Genomic DNA, 23,261 nt, shown 5'->3' with positions numbered 1-23,261 from the left:
AATAAAAAAAAATAAACAAAAAAGCAGGTCCGTTACATAGCTCTAAAAAATCATTAGCAACATTTTCTCAGCTTTAAATAAAAAAAGTGTTGGTATCTAGCAAACAAATGTTCCTCAGCCAAATAAGAAATCAAAAATGCATATATCCTAACAAAGATAGTCAATAGGACATAAACATTTCCAATTTTAATTATCATACACAGAAAATAATGTCGTTATAATTTTAATTGCCTACAAAGCTGCAGTTCTGTTTAATAAACAACTTTCAGTGTCTGACATTTGAAGAGAAAAGGCTAAAGATCTATGCTTCACCAGCTCTATGACTACGTATGTCACAACTACCAATAACAGATATAACAGCATTTCGTTTTACAGTGAAAAGATGCCAGTAAAAATACAGCTATATATGTACGTACACACACACATACCAACTACAAACATTTAACTGTAAAGCAAAACAAAAATTACTGAAGGGGAATATTATATTTTAAATAACTTACCTTTCGCCCATCACTTGCATGGCAATTCACATTTAAAGGAGTCAGTAAAGCCATTAGTTTTTCTTCATTACCACTCCTATAAAAAGGTAGTAAGTCAATTCTTAAAATTATAGAACTTCTTATGAATATTTGTGGGTATTTTTCACAAGAGAGTGGAAAATAATATGGGTTTGCTTTGCTTTCTTTATATGGTTCTCTTTTACTATATCCAATTAATATATTCCTAATTAATTCCTGTTAATCATCATACAGTGGTACAACTTAGAAAATACAGCTTTCCACATTTTTATTTGTTTTATTTATCTGCATAAAGTCACCTTCCTAATGACAAACAAACTTTATTCTGATAAGGGATCTAAACCACTGGAGTTAAAAATACATACAAATTGCTGTAAAAAGCTAATCAATTAAATTATAAATGACCAAGAACAAAAGAAAATGGATGAGAATTTTAACATTTACTTTATGCCCCTCATTCAAGCTTTTGACAATTAGGAAAATTTTCAGGGAAAAACGAAGCTATAGGTATTTAAATACTCCAAGAATATCTTTGGAAAAGCTGGGCAACTAAGGTTTACAGGTACCTTAAGAAATGTTCCAAATAAAATTAACCTTATAATCACCATCATATTGAAAGACTCTCATTTAATACACTAATCACGTATAATAAAGTACACAAAGATTTAGTATAGGGTTTTATCTGCATTATTGCATAAAATCCAAGCAAGACAATAACATGCTATAATTTTTATAGTCCTCCACCTGCCCTCCCCCTTTTCTCCCTTAAATGCATTATAGTCACTTAAAATGAATGGAATCACTTACCTAGCAGCTTCTAGGAGTTCGTCTTTCTTGTATTCACCTAGATGATTGCAAAATATCATGCTGTTAGCATTTGGCAGAAGACAGATTAAGAAATGCAGTAGGCAGCAAATACAGAATTAAACAGAGAAGAAGAGAAAAAGAGAGTCCACACCCCGCTGGGTGATGGAGCCGTGACGTTAGCCAGCTTGTGAAGGCAGCATCACCAGTGCCTTGGAGACGGGCAGCAAATTGACGCAGCTTCTTGTCCAATCCTCAGATGAAATAGCTTTCTTCAGACAACCAATGAATGCTAAATCTCGTGTCCAGAAACACATTCCCCCTGATAACAGCATGCCAGCTGAAGACAATGTCCCCTCCCCCCTTTTCTATTCAGCCTGTCACAGTATACTTGTGAAGCATAATACACTCTGAGACAAAAGCAAAATAATGTGGCTCTTTAAAGGTACAAATTACTTGTCTTCATAAAAACTCAGTTTTATTTGTAATGACAGGGAAAGTTAAAAGAAATTAATTACCATTGCTGAGCTTTATAGCAGCAGAAAAAAAAAATCAGACTCATGAAGCCTTTGCCTTGAAAGTGTAGGTCTGTAGACTAGAAATACGTGAACTACGTACCAAATGCTATGAACCTCTTGGAGGCAGCACTCCAAAACCAAAACAGTGAATATATTCTTAAATGATAATAATATTCTAATGTGCTATAATCTTTATACTTTATACAAATTCAGCACCAAATTTTAACAAACAATAAATCTTAAAAATATTTTTAAAAAGGAGGCTGGGGTCTCTGAGAATGAACAGATATCCAACTATTGAGATGTAAATAATTTTTCTTCATTCCATTTTCTGTAATATGTCAGACTGAAAAGAGGTACATAATTTAAAACCTTCAATACAAATTTCTTAGGGTATTCAAGATCTAACAAACAAGTTTCTCTTGCAAGCTCAATTGAAGAACAAGGAATTTTAATAATAATAGCATTTGTTCATTCAGTAGATAAAAAGAATAGTCAGGACTATGATTCAGCTATAACACATGGACTCAGTTTGCAATATCATTAAAGAAATAATTACACAAAATGTCTAAGAAAATCATTATGTGAAAGTAAATATTAAGTACACATACAAGAAGAAATGAAAATTTCGATTAAATGGAAATGTTTTAATTCTATTAAGAAATAAACTTAAATTACTTCTTAAAATAAAATCTTACTTATAAATACGGATTTCTTTGCAATTTGTTTCTGTTTTACTACAGAATGCAGAATATTGACGCAAATACTATAAAGACACCTCAAGACCACGTTTAAGTTCTATAACCCATCATTAGCAGATATTCTGTTAGTTTACACTTTATCTTGCTTTTCTGATTAAGATTACATTAAAATCTAAAAACTGTAGAAAGTTCTTTTCAAATAAGAAAAAGTTGTTAAGTATCTAGTCTCTCCTAAGGGAATTTTATATACCAATAGTCACAGGTTCAACAATATACATGGATAAGCTAGAATGCATGATTTGTGATCATAAGAGGTGGTCTTTCCAATTTCCCATATATTATACTCCAGATCTTTATTTGATAGACGTTTAAGATTTATATTATTATATCCGCTAGCCAATAAAAGTTCTTAACTTCCCAAAGCCAAAGACCTATCTTTATTATACATTTTAGTTGCCAATATGGAAGTCAGTAACTTTAAAAAGCTCCTCTGAGGAAAATGGCATAAGCCATACTTTCAAATGCCTTACATATCAAGAACAAAGTCAAATTATGTAATTATCTATAAAAAATATTCATTCAATCAGTCAATGAATATTTATTTGAAAGGTCTATATGCCAGATTCAAAACCAAAAAAGACACTATCATCTCTGAATTCAAGGAATATTAGTCTATTAAATAAGACAGACAAGCAAAAAAATGATTACAGTAGAGCATAAAAAGAATGTTATGAAATGCTATAAAGAGCTTGAAGGCTAGTCTAAATGGGATTCATAAGAGGCAGGGTAATTATAGTCAAGGAAGGCTTCCTGGAAGAGGGGAAAATACAGAGTTTTGAAAAAGGGTGGGAGAAAGGAAGCAAGAAAGCAGAAGGAATGAGAAGGGAAATGGTAGCTCTGTAAACCTGAAGCAAAGGACACTGCAGGGGAATGGGTAAGGATGAGGCCGAGAATTAGAAAGATCATGAATGGCTCTCTAAGAAATCTGAACATTATTTTGAAAACAATGAGAAAATACTGAAATATTTTAACAAAGGGAGTACAAAGTATATTTAATGATCTGTAATTTTTGTGATTATGTAAAATATTTTCATGCTCTACTCTGGTGAACTTTTGTTGGGAAAGAAAGTGGCCCAAGGCAAAGAGGGAGGGTGGAGTGGGACAACGAATTCTGACAGAGTTTATATTTTGAAGTATAAATTCCCTGAATATACAGTAAAAACACATTAAAATGGGGAACTCCAAAAAGCAAGATAATGAAATTGCAAACTATTTGGGATTTTCAAAGTTCAAATCAGTCTACCTACATAAAGTATAGCTGCTTACTGATGTTTTCTCCAAAAGGCACACATTTTTGCAAAACTGTTTTTCCCTCATGGATAAGCTGATAATAAACCAAAGCTTTCAAAAGGAAACAATTAAGTACATCTGACAGAGTCTGACACAGGTATTACAAATGGTTTTCCACTCTTACTGTTAGAGACCCTGGTACTTTAATCAGCTTTTCTGCAATACATTCCAACATCCACTATCTGGTGCCCAAGGACCACGATCCATAAACAGTCGAAGCTATTTTTCAAACGCTACATCGCAGGAACAACTAACATAATGAATTTAGAGTCCCTTACACACTCTGACAACAAATCTGAACTACTCACTTAACCGTCAAACCACTGGTTCTGTTTCATTTGAGCTGAGAATCTGAGAATATTCTGGCTGAGACTATGGTACTCTATGGAGCATTTATATTCTTTAATAACATCCAGATAAAGGCTAGCAATAGATCAGCCAGAAAGGAAACTAGGCAATTATAGTCAAGATAATAGCAGTTAGGAATGGAGAAAATGGATGGCTTAAAATATTTTTCTTTGATTAGAATAAAATAAGTGGGATAAAAAGAAGCAAGCCTAAGGTTTACTTTCCAGAGTCTTAATTGTTTTTATTAGTAAAGTAAGTAATGATAGGATACATGTAAAGATAAACACATACACCCATATATACACACACACGGAGAGTATGAGTTAATGTGATAAAGAGCTATGTTATCAGAAAGGTTAAAATAAAGGTTAAAAAACTTCCTTTTGTATTTCTATGAGATAGAACACGAAATTACTTTTTGAGTAAAAATGAAGAACACCTATATCAATAAAAAGAAGTCATGATTGACTTATTTCAATTTTAACATTTTGAGGGGCCTTGCTTAGCAATTGACAGGATCACAACAGTTTTGTAAAAATGAGTTCATTTGGTTTTGTTCAGATGGAATAGCAAGGAAAGATTATGAATGGGGAATCACAAATTCTTAAATAATAAGAAACTAAAAAAGAATTATGACCTTCCTTTTCTCGACTTTGAAACCATGCATAACACACGCCTATCAGAAACATCTCTGGCTACATGCCATGAGGGGGAATACGATTTGAAAGTCACCTTTCTTCTGTCACCTCACCCCCAATTTCAGAATCACTGTCCTAAGGGACCATCTACAACATACTCATTTAATGAAACTGACGCTAAGGCAGAGAAATTAATTGTCTAAGATTTCATGAGTATCATTCACTCTCTGTCAGGCCCTGAACAAGGCTAATATTTGAACACAAACTAATCAAATCTGAGCTTTTGTAAAAGCAATGTAAACAAAAGAGTAACAAAAAACAATAATAGCATTAAGCAATTCTTAAAACAATGACAACTAGCTTTAAAGAGGTTAAACACATTTAATATAAGCCAAATATTTCCAACAGAACTATTTTAAAGCACTGGAGCTTTCATATGAGCTTGTAAATAAACACTGTGCACACAGACAAACAAAATCCATCTGGGTTTATTCAAACGATCAGAGCATTTTGCATTTCCTATAGCATGCTTTAATTCCTCAGGCTTTAGTTATTTCAAGGGAAGAGCTATGCATAGGCTTCAATCAAGAATCTCAGTTACCAGGTTTAGGGACCTGTATGTTGCCAAGTGTTGAGTAGTACGTACCATGAGTTGGTAATTCTCATAGAGATATTTGTTCATCAAGGTACCAGCAAATACAAGAGATGAACTGATTCTTATAACTAAACTGACAACCTATAAGTGGAATAAAGTATTAATTTAGGTGCTATATTCCATGTATTTTCACTAATAGATTTGAAAATTTAGAATCACCTACGTAATTGTGACAGGACCTTCACTAAAGCACCAGAAAATAATCTGGTCTCAAGAAGTTTAAGGCTAGGTCTTTCACCAAGAACAATTTTCAGTCTAACTGATATTCTACTATATATAAACGATGAGCCCAGGAATTCTTGAATTATTTTTTCTCTCTGAAATATTTCATGAATATTTTCAGGATAATTGGGGGAAATAACAGTTACTGGAATTCTCAATGCTTCCCCCCACCCACTTCTGAATCCTATTATTCTTCCTACTCATTTTGGTACTTGTTTCAAAGTCCGTATCATTAGTTAAGTCCAAAATTATGGTCAAACTAACCACTCCACATTCATTCTACACACGGAATAATCAGGGGCTTTCAAATTCTAGGCTTGAACAGAGTATTTTCCTGGTGGAGATCCTTTCCTTCTTTTGCCTCCTACAACTTGGACCTTTTTATCATAATTAGCCCATATTAGCTACCATTAAACATCATCTGTGTTCTACCACCATCATAACCTCTAAGGCGCGCTGTCCGATACAGAATCCACCCCTCTTACATCATGGCTACTCACTTTTAAATGAATTATAAAAAATATAACAACTGAAAATTCTGTTCCTCAGTTGCACTAGCTTATTTCAGGTTTCCAATAGGCACACGTGGCTAGTGACTCACACACCGGACAGGCAGAGAGAATGGTACACAGAACAGCTGAAACTTCTTTTGGAGCATGCTAGAGTGTTTTCAATGATGATTTAATAAGTCATCTTTTACTCTAACAAACTATTTTCCATATTGTTCTTACTGTAAAAGTTATTACTGCCAAAGCCATAACCTTTCCCCCCCTACTGAATACAAAACAACTTTTTCATTAGCATGAAACACAGGGGCAAGCACTGGACTGAAGGGTAAAGGCGCTGGCGTGAGTTCTGGCTCTGTCATCAATTTACCTGGGTGCCTTGCACGGAGCTTCCATTTCATTGTCATTCGGAAAATGAGGGTGAAGGGTTAAATGATCTCTAAAGTTTCAGTTCTAAAATTCTCATCCTGCATTTGATTCTCAATATTGCTCAGATCTTTTTCTAAGACAATTTAATGTTGCTCTAAACAGACTTTAAGGAAAAACAAAATTATATGGGGGAAAAAAATCTGTACTAAACTATTATAGAAAGTCATACCTGGGAGTTACAGAGTAAGCAGTAAAGCAATTTTATCCAACCTGCACTATTTACTTAGTTAATAATTCTAAAATTTTGGTGTAACACTCTAGAAGCTAAATGTTCTTTCAGAAGAAAGTGGTGTTTTTATATAACTCTGATCTTTATTAAAGATATTTCTACTTTGCTGGTAAGATTATTTTTCTAAAGCAAAAAAATTCACCTATGAAACTCGACATAAACCAAAAAGATTATCATTTACGAAGAATTTTCCAATTCTTTAGGAAAATGGAGATGTCCCCTTACTGTAGGGCAGCTGAAAATCAATTAAAAAAAAAGACCCCCAAATATAACTGTATTATCCTATATCATAATATTTAAATGATAAGAAATTATAATACATTATATGAAAACCTAAACCAATGTCCTAAAAACATTTGAAAACCACAATATAACATTCAAACACAACAAACGCTTTGCAAAAAAGATATAACTCGATCAATAAATACTACGATTGTTACCCATTTTCCTGGCATGCAATAACATGACTACTTATCCCCAGCAACATCTACGATACACATCCCATTTATGGACACTTGTCAGGGTTTCAAAATCATTTACACCTGTTTATAACATTCTGTCAATTGTATTTGAAATGTGACTCAAGACATTTTGCTACAAATTTCTTTTTTTGTTAAAATGTAAGTATTAAAATTTGGGACATAAATATAAATACACACTGGCCAAAAAAAGCAGTATTACAAGAGACACATTTTTTAAAGCTGGGTATTAAATAAAAGCCCAGAGAGCTGTTCCTATAGGGCACTGTTAACCAATGAGTCATTCTGCAGTGTGTGCCTGTACTTTAAAAGAAAACGACCTTTTAGATTATGCTGCAGAGGAAAAGTCCTTTTGATTAAAAAAAAAAAAAAAAGACAACAAGGGAACGAAGAAAGGCAGGAGGGAGGGAGCTGTCATTCTAAGCATGGTAGACTGTGACAGCAGGGAATGAGTCTCAGTGCTTGGAATGCCCACCATTACTTAAGCCATCAACTATCTGTGATAATGGCTGGCCAGGAAGAAGTGGGACAATAATTTTTTACTATCACAATGTTTATTCCAAAAAGAGTGGCATGAAAAACCAAAACCCATTTTGGTCAAAAACAGGCCAATAGTTTCATATTGTTCGTTCTATACAAGAGGTCGCTTTTCTAGTCATCAATCCATAATTTGTTATTTGCAAATCCAAAATCCAAAAAGCTCTAAAAAATCATGAGGCAGCAAAACTCAGCCCACTTAGTGTACTAGCTGTCATATACTTCACTGCAAAAATGTTAACCTTTGATATAGGGTACAGCCCCAGACTCCACAGGGATGTTTTATAAGTAGATGTACTGTGTCTTTTCTTATTTTACTTATTGAAGTATAATTTACATACAATAAAATTTACCCTTTTCAGATGTGTGGTTCTGCGAATTTTAACCAACTTATACAGTTGTGTGGCTACTACCTCAAGACACAAAATATTTCCATCACCCTAAAAGGTTCCTCTGGCCAGGCCCCTCTATGATCAACCTCCTAACCCATTCCATGGCAACCACTGATCTGATGTCCCTAGTTTTACCTTTTTATAGACTGTCATATAAACAGAATCATAGAATGTGTGAACTTTTGAGTATGGCTTCTTTTGCTTAGTACAAATGCTTCTAAGATGCATTCACATTGTTGGACATAATCGCATTTGTTCCTTTTCATTGTTAAGTAATATTCCATTATATGAATGCACCTGCATTTGCTTATCCATTCACGAGCTGATAGACATTTGGGTTATTTCCAGCACCTGATGATTACGAATAAAGCAACTATAAAAATTCAGACAGGATTTTGTATGGGTATTTCCCTTAGGCAAATACCTAGGAGTAGGGGTGCTGAGTTGTATGGTACACGTATATTTAACTTTATAAGAAACTTCTAAATCACGTCTTTTTAAAATATGAAAAATTCTTAATTCTAGAATACGGACAGGCCACCTATAGAAAAGAGTAAGAACAAAAAAGTGGACAACTGAGAAATATGACAGTACTGCCACAACTTCACAGCTAGAAATCCTAACTGTGCCTCTTGTGGGGGCAATTCAACTGAACTAATTCAATTTGCACACCATTTAGTTTTTCATTTCTCACTTGTTCTGTCTTTTCCATTTTTTTTTAAACTGGGAAGATATATAAATTTGATCTCTTCGTTCAAGGAACTGTTTAGTATGCACTACCTGCAATCTTAGAGCTACGAGAATATATAAACAAAGCATATTTTGATTTATAGGAACCATGCTGTTATCTGTGAAAAGATAATGACTTTCCTGCAGGCCTAGCTCCTATCAGTATGCGTGGCTCCTCAATGCGTCAACCCACTGAGGGCCCGGCATTCGGAGCAGTACCCATTTGGGAGCTGGCAGACCCCTGCTTCGTATCAGCGTAGGAACTAAGGAAACAAAGACTAACGCAGAAGTACAAGTGACTGCTCTTCTGAATGATGTAAGAACTGTCTTGTCTTCACTGTGACTATTGTGTAGGACTGCCTTTTATTGTTTGAATATTTTGTCCTTGGTTTACAAAGTCTCTGAAAGATGTAACTTTGAATTTTGGTCTTCTCAGAAAGCACCAATTATGATTTACCTGTTTAGTGGCGAATGCTTGACTTATTTTTTTTCTTGTATTTTCCCAAAAGTATCACTAAATCTTTTACTCAGGGTTAGAATTATTTAACTTTAGCAAAGTCGGATTAAAGGTATTATTGTAGGCATAATCTTTCTTATTCAAACTCTCATTCCTTTTTTTTTATGCCATTCATTTATTGGTTCTCCTTTGAATAACATCATTTATTCATTTAATCAATACATTTTCACTATATACAATATGCCAAGCATAATACAGCTACTACTACTGTGCCATGTACTGAATCTTGAACCAATAGGAGAAAAACGGATGTAATTAGAGCTGGCACACCAGAACGGAACCAAACCCACAGAATATCTTACTCAGTTAGCAGGCTGTCGTGCACAATTGCTGTTCTTGGAAACCTATCACCCATGTGAACATTATCTGTCAGGTGTGTTGAGGAAACGTGGTTGAGGATACTTTTAGAAGATACAGAGCTAAGCACTATGTTCATATTTACCACTGAGACTGAAAGAGACAGAGATGCTGTTACGTGTCTGTGTAAATAAAAAATTTAGATCAGGGAAAAGATATTTCCTAACCCTTTTTGGATCAGGGACCACTTTAAGGAGCTAATGAGAACAGCTTTAGACTCTTTCCCTAGGGAGAAAATACTCTGAACATTTGAACATAAACTCAATTTTTTGCCTATGGAGTTTTTAAAGACTTTTTGGATTCTATGAAGTTACCACTGGTTAAGACCTGTTTTTTGTTTATTTGTTTTATTTGCTTTTAAAAGAAACTCTGACTTAAACTCACTGATTCTAAATATAGTCTTAGAACAAGCTTGGCAAGAAAACTCAGTTTGATATCCTTATTTTATACATGATTTATATGTATATAAAACTAGTTTTTTTAATGTATATAAAACTGGTTTTAACTAAATCCAGAACAGGTAAATAACTTTCTGAAAATTTGAAAACTATGTAGTGGCCAAGCTAGGACAAGAATCTATGCCTGCTGACAGTATTTTTAATTGGAATGACATGGAGTGATTTCATGAGTCAGTCACATATAAGTTGGCCAAGCATTTTTGGGCAGGATTTTAACATGTGGCAACAGACTGGATACTGGAAAATTATCAACATGAGCAAAAAAGTTCAGGAAAATGAAAGGTATATCTGGGGAAAAGTGACTGATGTCAAATTTACAGTATATGTTGGGAAGGTAAAGTGGAACGGGGGGTGGGGGGCGGCGGCAATGAATAGCAATAAAAAAAATGTGGTCTATATTTTAAAACATCTTGAATGTTAGGCTGCAGAACTGAACATTAGTTTGCAAGGCATAGGGACTGGGAGGTGTTTTTGTTTTTGTTTTTGTTAAGCAGGGGAGTAAGCTAATTAAAGTTGAACTTAACCTGGTAACTAAATGAATTGAGACATAGAAACATTGGGGATTAGCTCCAGGGCCTGTAGGAGAATAGTGAGGGAAAAGTATGTAAGTGGTAGCAATAAGAATGGAAAGAATATCAAATAGAGAAAAGGCGTTTACTGGATCACAATGAAGCAGAGCTTGTAATTTGATGTATTAGCTTTATGTGTGACTGGGGGTATCATGTACATAGCTATAAACTAACGGTAAAATTTAAATATTTCCACCTTGATCTTAGATTAATACTTTTCCCAATAATCTTTCTGAACATAATCACAGTAGCAATACTTTGTTGATTAAGTTTGGACTCAGTGGTATATTACCATAAATCTTTATATACTGAGAAATGCCCAATAAGTTAAATAATCTATTTAAATAATATAGCTAGTTTATTTAATTATTTAGTTGTTAAAATTGAACAGTCTTTGATTCTTGTACAGCCAATTTCAAGACAGACATTGAGGGTTCACAGTTCAGCTAAGAGATGTTTCAGACATAAAGAAAATGTACTATTTTTGGAAAATATTATATCTAAAAGACTATAAAGAGAGATACTGAGATATAATGCCTGGAAAACCAATTTGCTCCTTTCCTGAGCATAATATTAGCTTAAAAAAAAATCCAAATCAGTTGAGCATTCACTTAATTAATTAATTTAACCATTTTTTTGTTATAAAGTTAATACAATGGGCTAGTGTACTACCATGATTGCTTTTGGTTTTAACTTTCTTATACTTTTACTTACTTTTTGTTCAGTTTGAGGAGATATGAGGATATTTATTATTTCGGAAAAGTAAGAAGGAAAGAGTTTACAGTTGAGAAAATGAAGAGTACACATCTGCATTTTTTTTGAAAAATTATTTTGTAGTATTTTGCTTTGGAAAACTGTTTCAATCTGTCTGAATATAAGTCAGAAAAATATTTTTATTTCAAGTGGCAAACATGAGAAACAGAAGTCAATTTCAGATCATCTTAAAATTATCTTGTTGAGAAACATTTCCCCATGTAGGGAGGGCACATGACAACTGTATATTTAAAATTTCTTATCTGGAACATATTTTACCCCAACCCCTTGGTATCAGTTTTACTGTATAGTTCCTTTTTAAAGACCTAGCAAAATAAGGCAGCAACATTTCCATCAGCAACACATATTAGACAATCTTATACTAATAATGAAATTTGAGTCAACAATCTGGTCTTTTACATGTGTTGATATAAATGTCTGCCTAGTTATTACTTTTTAAAGAGCAGAAATTAGATTTATATAATTTTCAGTGCTTGATACTGTCTTTTTGGTAGATGATTATTCAGAACTTCTTTCTTCCTATTTTTTAGAAAGCCACTTAGATTAACTTGATATGTACCGTTACATTACTTCATGCATACAATCTTGCCATGATGTTCACACAATGATAGTTATTAACATTAGTTTGTTTTTCCAGGGTTAGGTTTTAGGTTTATACTATCTACAACTTTATCGTAGAATCTGCCTGTAAGAAATGTTTGCCATCATTTTTAAACATAGATGATCAAAGACAGAGATTGCAGGTACTACATACAAAAGTTTCTTGAATAAGAGATGAATTTGTATAGTGGTTTTAAAAAAATGAATTATTTTTAAAATAATGGTTTCAAGAGAAATACTTCACATCAAATATTTAAGAAACATTTCTAAAGGAAAAAAATATGTTTTTGAGTATTTTGGTATTTCTACCCTTTGATGGACTTATTTTCCTCCCATGAATTTATTAATCACCCTCATATAAAAATTATAACTTAGTCTTATTAAAAAGCTGCTACCATAAAAATTAACTTTCTTGGAACATTCAGGGACTAAATCACTCTAGATAGCCAACTTTTCAACTGCTAATTTAGCATTTTAACTCCTCTGCTATTGGTGGAATTTCTTTCTGAAATATATTATACATTTCTACGCATTCAAATATAGATTACTCCAAACATAATTCCACCTTACCTGACAAATCAGGCCCAGTTATTGTAAACTTCCACCAGATTGTGAAATCATATAGCCATGTTCTCTGGGCCTGTGATGATGTGCAGGGACAATCATATATGTCCAAAATGGCTGCAGAATGCTATGTATTTTACTATTGTTTAATGTATAATTCATTTTTCTCTTTTCCTTTGGGTTAATCCCTTTATGCATTTCCTTTTAATTTATAGTATCTAAAACCACTGAACAGTAGAAATATAATGCAAGGCATGTATTTCATTTTAAATTCACTAGTAGCCATTTCGTAAAAAAATAAACAGAAGACACCGATTTTAATAATATATTTTATTTAACCCAATATATCTAAACTAGTATCATTTCAAATGTGGCAACAGGCCCATTTTATGTGTTCAATAGCCTCCAGTGCACATCTAAAACTATCGTGTGCCAAAAGGTTACAAAACATAGTAAACAATGTCAGTAGTAGGCTCAAATTCTGAGTGAGGTTTTTTTTTAAAAAGGCTCTCCCAGCGTGTTTCCCCAAAAATGCTAAGACCTAGCCAGATAATCAGCTCTAACGCGTCTGTTAGAACAAAAATTAATATAAGACCGGGTCTTATTTTACTATAATATAAGGTCGAGTCTTATATAATGTAATATAACATAAGACCCGGTCTTATATTAATTTTTGCTCCAAAAGACGCATTAGAGCTGATTGTCCAGCTAGGTCTTATTTTAGGGGAAACAGGGTAGGTATAAGGAACTTCTGAGATTCAGAGCATGACTTCTGGACATTTATTTGGTACGGGTAGAGTGATGAGCAGGAGAGAAAAGAAAAGGGAAAAGGAAGGAGGAAGAAGGGAGAAGTAGTAGAGAATAAGGAGAGTAGAGTTAAGAATGAGATTAGGAAGGGGAAAAGTATCTAATAACAAAGTTTGTGAGGTAGACACTTAGAAGATTAGACTCAGAGGTGAGTAAAACATAAGAAGTAATGAGAATTAATGACCAGAAGAATGCAAAAATGAGGCTCTTCTCAGTAGATAATCTAGGGTTTTTAAAGATGAATGCAATGATAATGAGAATTCACAGGTATGAAGGACTGAAGAATCCTTGCAACATGCTACAGTATCCAGAGAAAGAGCCCAGTTGATGGTTAATGAGTCAGAGGCGGAAGCTTTCTATAAAGCTACCTCACTCAAACGCTTATGCCAAGAAGTGACTGAGAATATGCTTAGATAATGTGAAATACACCACTAATCACTTTCACTGAATCTATAGAGATGAATAACTTTACCAAAAGAAATACAAATCAGGTCTAGCGACTCGACTCTGAAGTCCTGGGCAAGGGACCAAAAGTCCTGGCATTTACCAAAATGATCGTAAATTCATCATTTCTTCTTGCTGACTAACTTAAAAGAAATGGAAATTTGAAGGAAAAAAAAGGGGGACAACTGGATATCTAGATAACATGAATGAATAAAATCCGGTCTTGAGGAACCTGAGCTTAGGATACAAAATGATAGCAACTAATAATGAGCATTAAAAGAATACAGAAAATGAGGATAAATATAAAGTCCTGCTTTTAGAGTTAAAAAAGTCAACTGTTCAAATGTATAAATCAAGAAGACTAAAAACTGTTTTAAGACTAGCCCAGATTAAATTACTTTGAAGCTGGTTTGATGGGAAGCTCAGTGAATCAATGTGACAAATTTACAAAAAAAGCAAATGGAAACTTATATCAGCATAATAAAAAAAGGGGTGTGTGTGGTTTATTCAGCCAATATATAAATGACTGAGGTGGTACAAGTGGTACTTAGTTATATATGTACATGTATACAAGTACATAGTTATAGGAAAGATCCTAACTATTATCAGTATTTCAGAAGAGGCTCTCAAAAATAAAAATGTTTAGCCATATATAATGTGGTTCCAAAAAGAAGTGACTGTGTTTGGCTTAATAAATGGGGAAAATATTTCTAACCATTTAAGTTATCCCACACTGGACTGATTATGGCAGAGGGGTCATAGGGATATAACACAGAAGTGCCACATAGGAATACAGTACAGGATCCTTATGGGGTAATGGATTAGATTAGCTAACCTCTAAATCTAAGGTCCCTTCCAGATCCATGATTGTATGTGTGATTTTGATGTTACAATTGTACTTGTATACCTGTTCATTTTAATAAATTTGGACTTAAATTATACATACATGCATTCTTTATGTCTACTTTTCATTAGCTCCAACCACTAGTCTCTAAATTTCATTCACATATAAAATTTTGTATTTAACAGGACTTTTCCTTGAATTAACTCATTTAATCCTCAAATAATGCTTTTCTTCTATTATTACCTCCATTGTACAGATGAGAAAACAGAGCAATAGAAGTGTATGTATTAGTTCATGTATTAGTTTCCTTCTGTTGTTAACAAATTACTAGAAACTTAATGGTTTAAAATGCACATTTATTCTCTTACAATTCGGAGGCCAGAAGTCTAAAATGGATCAGCAGGACTGCATTTCTCGTGGAGGCTCTAGGAGAGAACCTGTTTCTTGGCTTGTTCTAGCTTCTAAAGGGTGCCCACATTCCTTGGCTTGTGGCTCCGCACCACTGTGACCTGTGTCGTCTGTCACATCTCTGTCTCTGACTGACCCTCTTTTATCCTATCTATAAGCACCCTTGTGACTATATCGGGTTTACCCAGGTAACTTAAAATAATGTCCCCATCTCAAGATCCTTAACTTAATCACATCTGCAAAGCTCCCTGTACCCCCTGAGGTAACATTCATGGGTTTTAGGGATTAGCATGTGGATATCTCTGGGGTCCCTTAATTGTGCCCATCACAGACTAGCACAGGGCAGATGGGAGGATTTTTAACCATAACAAATGCTGCCTCTCAAATACTGCTCCTCTATAAATGAAAAAGAGATTGATTATATTTTCTAAGGTATTCCCTAGGAGCTGCGAGGAGTAAAGAATTTTCTTCAAGAGGGCACACGAAATTTAACACGTAGAATCATAGACTGTAGAGCAACAACTAGAATTCTACCAGGCATGACCTTCTTTTGGAGAATAGGCTGTTTAAAAAAATATGGTGAACATCTATCTAAAGAAAACAGCTATGCTACTTTTTGGTTGAATTAGCAATAATATGTAAAAAAAACCTTTCATTATCAATATAAACATGTTTGTGTATTCTGAAAGATTCTGGTGAAATTCTGAGGAACTACATTCACACCTCCTTTCAACTGCAAAGGAATTAAAATTTATTTTGTAAAAGAAAGTTTTTTACAGAAGGATAGGGAAAAACATAAATCCAAGTATAAAAAAGCACAGGAGACATGTTATTTTTGTCTGCCCAAATGCCTGTTATGCCCTTCTTCTGGTATAAGCGCTCTCTGCCATGTTCTGGGGGAACTGCTCCTCCTTTACTGAGATTATGCAGTTCTGGTAGAGTTCCCACTTACAGAGCCCTGCTCCACCCGACCTGTCATCAGACTAGTCACAGACCAGTGACTGTGACTAGGTATAGATACATGACTCAATGTATCTATCATGTATCCTGCATACTATCATGTATCCAGGTATAGATACATGACTCAATACGCTCAGAGCTCTTCCTTGAGACTTCCCACTATATAATCGGGAAAGAGTTCTCTTCTTACATTAGAAAAATAGTAAGAGCTATAGCGTGAGGCCCCAGAGCTGCCAATGGGCCATGTTCCTCAACACATGAAGAGCCTAAGAAAACAAAAAACACACAGAAAATGGAGTCAGAGAGGCTGAAGTCACTGGGCAGTGGAGGAGGGGACTAGAAGAACAGAGGGCAAAGAGAAAGAACAGGAAGAGGGCTGCAGGGAGATGATATAGGAGTGAGGGGAAATGAGCAGAGCAGTGGACAGAGGAATGCTCAAACAGTGGGAGGAAAAAAGTGGGTGGGTTAAAGAAAGAGGGACAGTCAGATACGCAATGCAGTCTGAGTCCTTGGATCCAGCAGACCCTGATGTCAAACGTATCTTTGCCTTTATGTGGCTAGTCCCCTTAACCAACAAACTTTGTCAGTTAAATAACAGAAATTTGATTCATGAGTGTTTACAATGTGCTTTGTTATATTCCCTTTAACTTCCTTCCACTTTACCTTTAAAAAACTATCAAATTCAAATCCATCTTCAGCAACTGAAGCCTCCAACCTAGGTAGGTTCCAAATAATTGAACATTAAGATTTAAGTTTATTTGCTTCACATTGTTTTTAAAAATGATCTTCACATTTATTTTGATGTAATTCACAAGACCCTTTAAAATACATATAAGTACCCCACTCAGAAATAATTTATGTATATGTTCATATATATTTTCTCCTCCTGACCTAAGAACAAAGTCTTTCTGGCAAAAACATTTGTGTCTGGGGTTTTTACAATAACCTCTGATATTAGATAAGATGGGTTAATAACGATTCTCTTCCAAGGCTTCATGTGCTTATTGAGGAACCTCCACCCCCAAAACAGACTGAACCAACTTACAATAAAAGGAGTAGCTAAAAAGCTCTAATTGGAGTCAGGATGGTGTAGTATTACTGTCTTTAATCTTGTTTCTTCCTCTAACTTTATGACTTGTGTTAAAAAGAGACAACAGGCACAAAATGGAGTCACTTCTGCTAAGTCCACATCACTAAACTTAGACTCAATACCTAACTTGATGGGAGTTTCAGTCTCTCCCAGGAATGTAACCTTGAACCAGTCAATCTGGGATTACCTGGTTGGCACTAAGGAGGTAATTTACCCAAAAGACCAGAAAGGTGACCTTGACTGAAACAATCCACTCTTTGTTGGAAACTTCCTTTTCCCTGCCCCTTCCAGCTTATAAAAGCCTTGTATTGTGTACAGCTCTTGGGAGCTCCTTTCCATCTGCTAGATGGGATGCTGCCCAATTCATGAACTGCTGAATAAATTAGCCACTTAGATCATCAAATTTACTCAGGTGAATTTTGTTTTTTAATACTTTCATTATGAAGACAGTGGTGGTGTGTGCACATGTTCATGGGGGGCGATGGCCTGGGCCTGGCTTGGGAATCACTGGTAAGTCATAACAATGAGCTAGACATCCCCTTTTGTGCTAGACATTTTGAATAAATTCTGGGTCTGCTATTATCTAGTGATGTGAGTTTGACCAAATTATTTCAACTTCCTCTGAGTTTCAAGTTCCTCATTGGAAAATGAGAAAGGTAATGCTTATCTTATGGGTTGCTCTGAGGATCAGGGATAACATAAATAGAACACCCAATAATGCTTGACTCACAGTAAGCCTCCAACACAAGATAAATGGTGATTGATGATGATGATGATGATGATAATGCTTTTCAAATTTTAAAGCATTTGATTGGCTAACAATTGTTTATTATTTCTCCCTATAAATCACCAGGGAGATAGGACTTTTTTTCATTAACATCAGTGAAAGAATTTTAAACTAAAAAACAACTAATATTTAAGGAATATGAGAAAACAGATTTCTCCATGCCCCACTCACTGACTTTCTCTATAATAAATGAGCTTTAATGTAATGAAAAAAGGGGGGTTATTTTATCTTACTGTCCTAAAAATTTTACTGGGTCCCTAGAAAGTTGTAATCACAGTATGAGAAGAATAGAAACTGATGTACTACATTAATAAAATAGTGGAAAAATAGAGGATTTTAAATAATTTCCAAGAAAAAGTGAAGGCTATTCAGAGAAGTTAATTAGAAAAACCATGCAGATTAACTTTCTCTTCTCCTCTGTACCAAAAGAGATAGAACTTTACAAGGAGTAAATCTCTATTTCCTCCTTAGAGAGAGAGCCTCATTGAAAAATAAAGGTGTATGTAATAAGTTCCCATCATACGTATATTTGGTATTTCTTAATATCCTAGCAGGTGACCTACTGACTTGTAGCAGTTTTAAGTATATCCATATGTCAATAATGATAAGCCATAATAAAAACTATAAATCTGTTACTACATTTCATACACTTCGTTTTTTGTTAATTTTTAACTTTACATTTAAATTATATATAAAGATTTTGTGAAATGCATATGGATTTTAGAATGTTTTATCTTATCTACTACAGAAATGTATCAACCCTGCAATGAAGCAATCCTTATGAAACTTGACTGAAGGTTAATATGCACACAAGTAGTCAGTATTTTAAAGCATGAAGTTTGAGATAAATTAAAAATAAAATTAATCTAGGATTAGCACTATGTTAAATACTGAGGAAGTGCAAGTCAGCCCTACTGATAATGACTTTCCAACAGGACATGGACGAGGCCACATAAAACAATGCTTCTCTACAAAGCCATACCTCAGCTATAAAAGTAACCCACAACTTTTCTCCAAGTTAACTGTTGCTTTCTTAATAATGACATCACCCGCCTGGCTTCAGGATCAGTTCTGCTCGTCACTGATTACCTGTGTCTGTCTGTCTGTCTCTCTCGTGTGTGTATATGTGTAGGTGTATACATCTCCAGTATACCAGCTAGAGTAAACACTAAATAAAGCACAGAAATCTATAATTTGCAGATAGCAGTTATCTATTTCCTTTTCCTTTCTTTTTTGTTCTTTAGTAGCAAGATATAATTAATACCTTAGGAAAATTAAAGAAAGGGCACTTTTGGAACTCTAGTTAATTGAGTTACAACCTATTAGCATTTTCAGAAAAAGGTTCCACAGTTATACAAGCTTTAACTTTAAACAACAAAACCAGTGCGCACACCCAGGCAAGCACACTTTTACCCTCATCCTAGACAGTAATTTCTTGTGTGCAGGTTTTGCATTTGTGGTCACTGATGCCTCCTGATGGATATAGAAGAAAGTGCTATCTATTTGGTAGAAGGACACTTTGTTGCTGAGAACAAGCTAGAGAAGAACTGTATTTTTTCCCTTTTACTAGGTCTGTTTATTGCATTTATTTTGTGCCAAGCTTTTAGATGACCCAGAAACAACTGGAGAGTGAAACTGCGTAAGATCATATAAGGCAATATTCTTTTGACACTATTGAGTAAAAGTACGGAAACACAAAATATTCTAAATGGGAAAATACACAAAAATGTTAGACAGAAAATACTACGAAGTGGAGAGAACACAACCCAGGTTCAGTAAATGCTGGGTTCTTGGCTTTAGTAATTTTTGCAGAGAACCAATTGCTCCTTCCTCTGTGCTCCCTAACACTTTCTATATTGTATGAAAAATCATTTGTGGGTCTGCCTTCCTTACTTAAGCTCCTGAAAGCCAGGGACCATATTTTACATTCATTCTTATACCTCCATTTTATTTAAAAAACAAAACAAAAAAAAGGAGTGCCTATTTCACTTTCCCATCCAGGTGTCGGGTATATTTCTTAAAAAGAATGTCTTGTCTAGAGGAAGCGCCACTGCAGCAACAACAGAGGAGTCCATTGTATCTAGGCTTAGAACTAAGGATGAAAGCATCACAAGGTTACACAGGAAATTCCTGAAAAAACCAATAGGACAGGATTAAGACACAGATTTAGAAAACTGCATTATAAATAAATCAGAATAAACATAAAAGTTAATGTGACAATTTGAAATTCCTGAAAATGTTATGCTTTTAATTCAGTCAAAAAAATTAATATAACCATGTGTGTGTGTATATAAATGTACTTTCTAGTATAAAATTTGGCTTGACATATAACTTGTTAGTTTTTTAGGATCTACTTGAATTACTGTGGGAAGAAAAATTTTTAAATAGCAATCGATAAACTAATCAAACACATAGCCACTTATGTTATGCAACAAATTTGTTATTTTCCTCTATCCAGGAGAATACTGAAATAATTATAAGTGGTGAGCCTTTATAAGACTGAATAAAATTCCATGATATGTATATACCACATTTCGTTTATCCATTCATCTCTCTATGGGAATGAGTTGCTACAATCTTTTTGGCTACTGAGAATAATGCTACTATCAGCATGAGGGTACAAATACCTCTTTGAGCGTCTGCTTTCAATTCTTTTAAATATATACCCAGATGCTGAATTCCTGGATCACAGTAATTCTATTTTCTTTTTGAGAAAACTCCAGTGTTTTCCATAGCAGTTGTATCACTCTACATTCCCACCAATAGTACACTAGGGTTCCCATTTCTCCACCTTTTCACCAGTATGTTTTATTTTCTGTCTGTTTAATAGTAGCCATCCTAATGGGTGTGATGTGATATCACCCCAAATGTCTATTTCTTTTCAAGACTATGTCTAATGAATAAATCTTTAATAAAAACTAACTTCTCAAGATTCTATAAATGGGGGGCCGGCCAGGTGGCTCAGGCGGTTAGAGCTCCATGCTCCTAACTCCGAAGGCTGCCGGTTCGATTCCCACATGGGCCAGTGGGCTCTCAACCACAAGGTTGCCAGTTCAATTCCTCGAGTCCCGCAAAGGATGGTGGGAAGTGCCCCCTGCAACTAGCAAGGGCCACTGAACCTGGAGCTGAGCTGCGTCCTCCACAACTAGGACTGAAAGGACAACTTGAAGGTGAATGGCACCCTCCACAAATAAGACTGAAAGGACAACAACTTGACTTGGAAAAAAATCCTGGAAGTACACACTGTTCCCCAATAAAGTCCTGTACCCCTTCCCCAATAAAAAATATCTTTTAAAAAAAAAGATTCTATAAATGACTTAAAAACTGGGTAAAATGCAAACCTATCTGAATAATTTCTCATACTAAATTATTTTAATAAAGCAGATTTCGGTTTTTACTTAATGTGTGTTTTTCTTTCGCTGACTTAAAATTTACATAAAATAGACAAAAGATTCATATTTTTTTCCTATTTGGCAGTATGGTATAATCAGCTACTTTATGACAACAGGGTATAAAGGAATATAGTACTTGTACACTTTTAGTCAGGCTGCTAGTATGACAAGTCCTCCAAAACAGGTAAAATAATGACTTTTCTGTTTCGATTTGTGTTTACATGAATTTTTATGAGTTACTAAAGTATATATATTTATTTAGTAGTATTTTCTTTGCAGGTATAAACCAAGGTTTATATGCCCGAAAGAGTTAACACATTCTTTACTAACGGCACTATTATGCATTTTAAATAGAGAATTAAAATATCTTCAGAAAGACTTGGTGAGAAATTAGAGCTAAAGAAAGAAAAAATGATGTTCAATATTCTAAGCTAAATTAAACTCAGTCTTACTTCAAGGATAACGTTAACACACATATTTTATTCATACAAGAACAGTCTGATAAATTACACCTAGATCGCTCATGGCTGGTCATGTTTGTGAAGGATGACATTATTCTGGCCCGTCTCCCACCATCTCAGATTATTTGTCGTCAGCTCAAATAGCATACAGACAAAAACAAAACTTAAATTGTTTGTGGAAATCTTAGTATGACAAAAGAAGACAATTGTTTCAAATAAATTCACATTTCTAATTAGTGATTAAGTGAAAACTGTTATACATTTAAGAGAAAGCTAAATACTGAAAACGATTTTTCCTTCACATAATCTCTCATTCTGTGTTAGCAAAAAATTCTATGCATTCATTTTGAGTAAATGTGGCTTAACTGATAGAACCAGCCATTTGCATAATGGCTTCTTTAAATAATTATCTAGGTGACAAAGACTACCTAAGAGTGAGTGAGTATAAAATTTCAGCAAGCTATCCTCGGATTCTTGACAGCCTAATGTTTTTTCATCTTGATAGCCTTAAAAGACTTAAGTCAAACACTTCTACTTCAAGCTTGTAAAGAATTATCTGTAGTTGTTGGTAAGTGTAAAAATTTTAAATCCCAAGGGTCCAGTGATTTGCCTTGGAATATAAGACTTGGCAAGGTTATTTGCTGAAGAGGAAAACCAAGAAACACTTGCAGATTCATTCTCTGCTTTGTGTGAGATGAAGATCTATCGTTTTCATGACATAAACTGAACTGAGAAACTTTCACATCCTACAGAAAACGACTTGTGGAGATAGATATATCCTAGGTCATATGTTGGGACAGTACTTCTAGAAACACTTTCAGGAAAGACACATATCACCATATAATCATAACTAACCCCTAGGTGGTTCTGTGTAAATCATCATGACTGAGTTACAAAAGAAATGCCTGTCTGTCTCTCTCTCTCTCTTGTCATTTTATAATGTTATGAATATTCTGTGGCACTAGAGTTTATCTGAATAAATTCCAAAAATTTAGCTTTGTCAAGGTATTCTGCAAAGGAAACCAGAATTCTGTTACCTACACAAAATTATCAAATTCTCAAGCATTTTTTTTGCCTTCCATTGAAAATATGGTAAAAATGAGTACAATCTATAAAGGAAAGAGATTTATAAGCAAATCAGACTCACTGTTATTATATGAAAATATATCAATTG

The 23,261-nt window shown here is 34.4% G+C and overlaps 1 protein-coding gene across 1 annotated transcript in view; it reads right to left on the bottom strand.

Moving 5' to 3' along the window:
* The window catches only part of TNKS (tankyrase), a 185,916-nt gene that overhangs the window by 84,435 nt on the left and 78,220 nt on the right, over nucleotides 1-23,261 (bottom strand). Inside the window, exons 4-5 of the mRNA XM_081045483.1 lie at nucleotides 1,326-1,362; nucleotides 501-576 (exon numbers count right to left, since the gene is read on the bottom strand). Of these exons, the coding sequence (XP_080901609.1) occupies nucleotides 501-576; nucleotides 1,326-1,362 (113 nt within the window). The remainder of the gene's footprint in view (nucleotides 1-500; nucleotides 577-1,325; nucleotides 1,363-23,261) is intronic.

This window comes from Rhinolophus hipposideros, assembly GCF_964194185.1.
Source record: "Rhinolophus hipposideros genome assembly, chromosome: 4".
NCBI classification, from domain to species: Eukaryota; Metazoa; Chordata; class Mammalia; order Chiroptera; family Rhinolophidae; genus Rhinolophus; species Rhinolophus hipposideros.
This window is presented reverse-complemented; position numbering and strand designations above follow the sequence as displayed.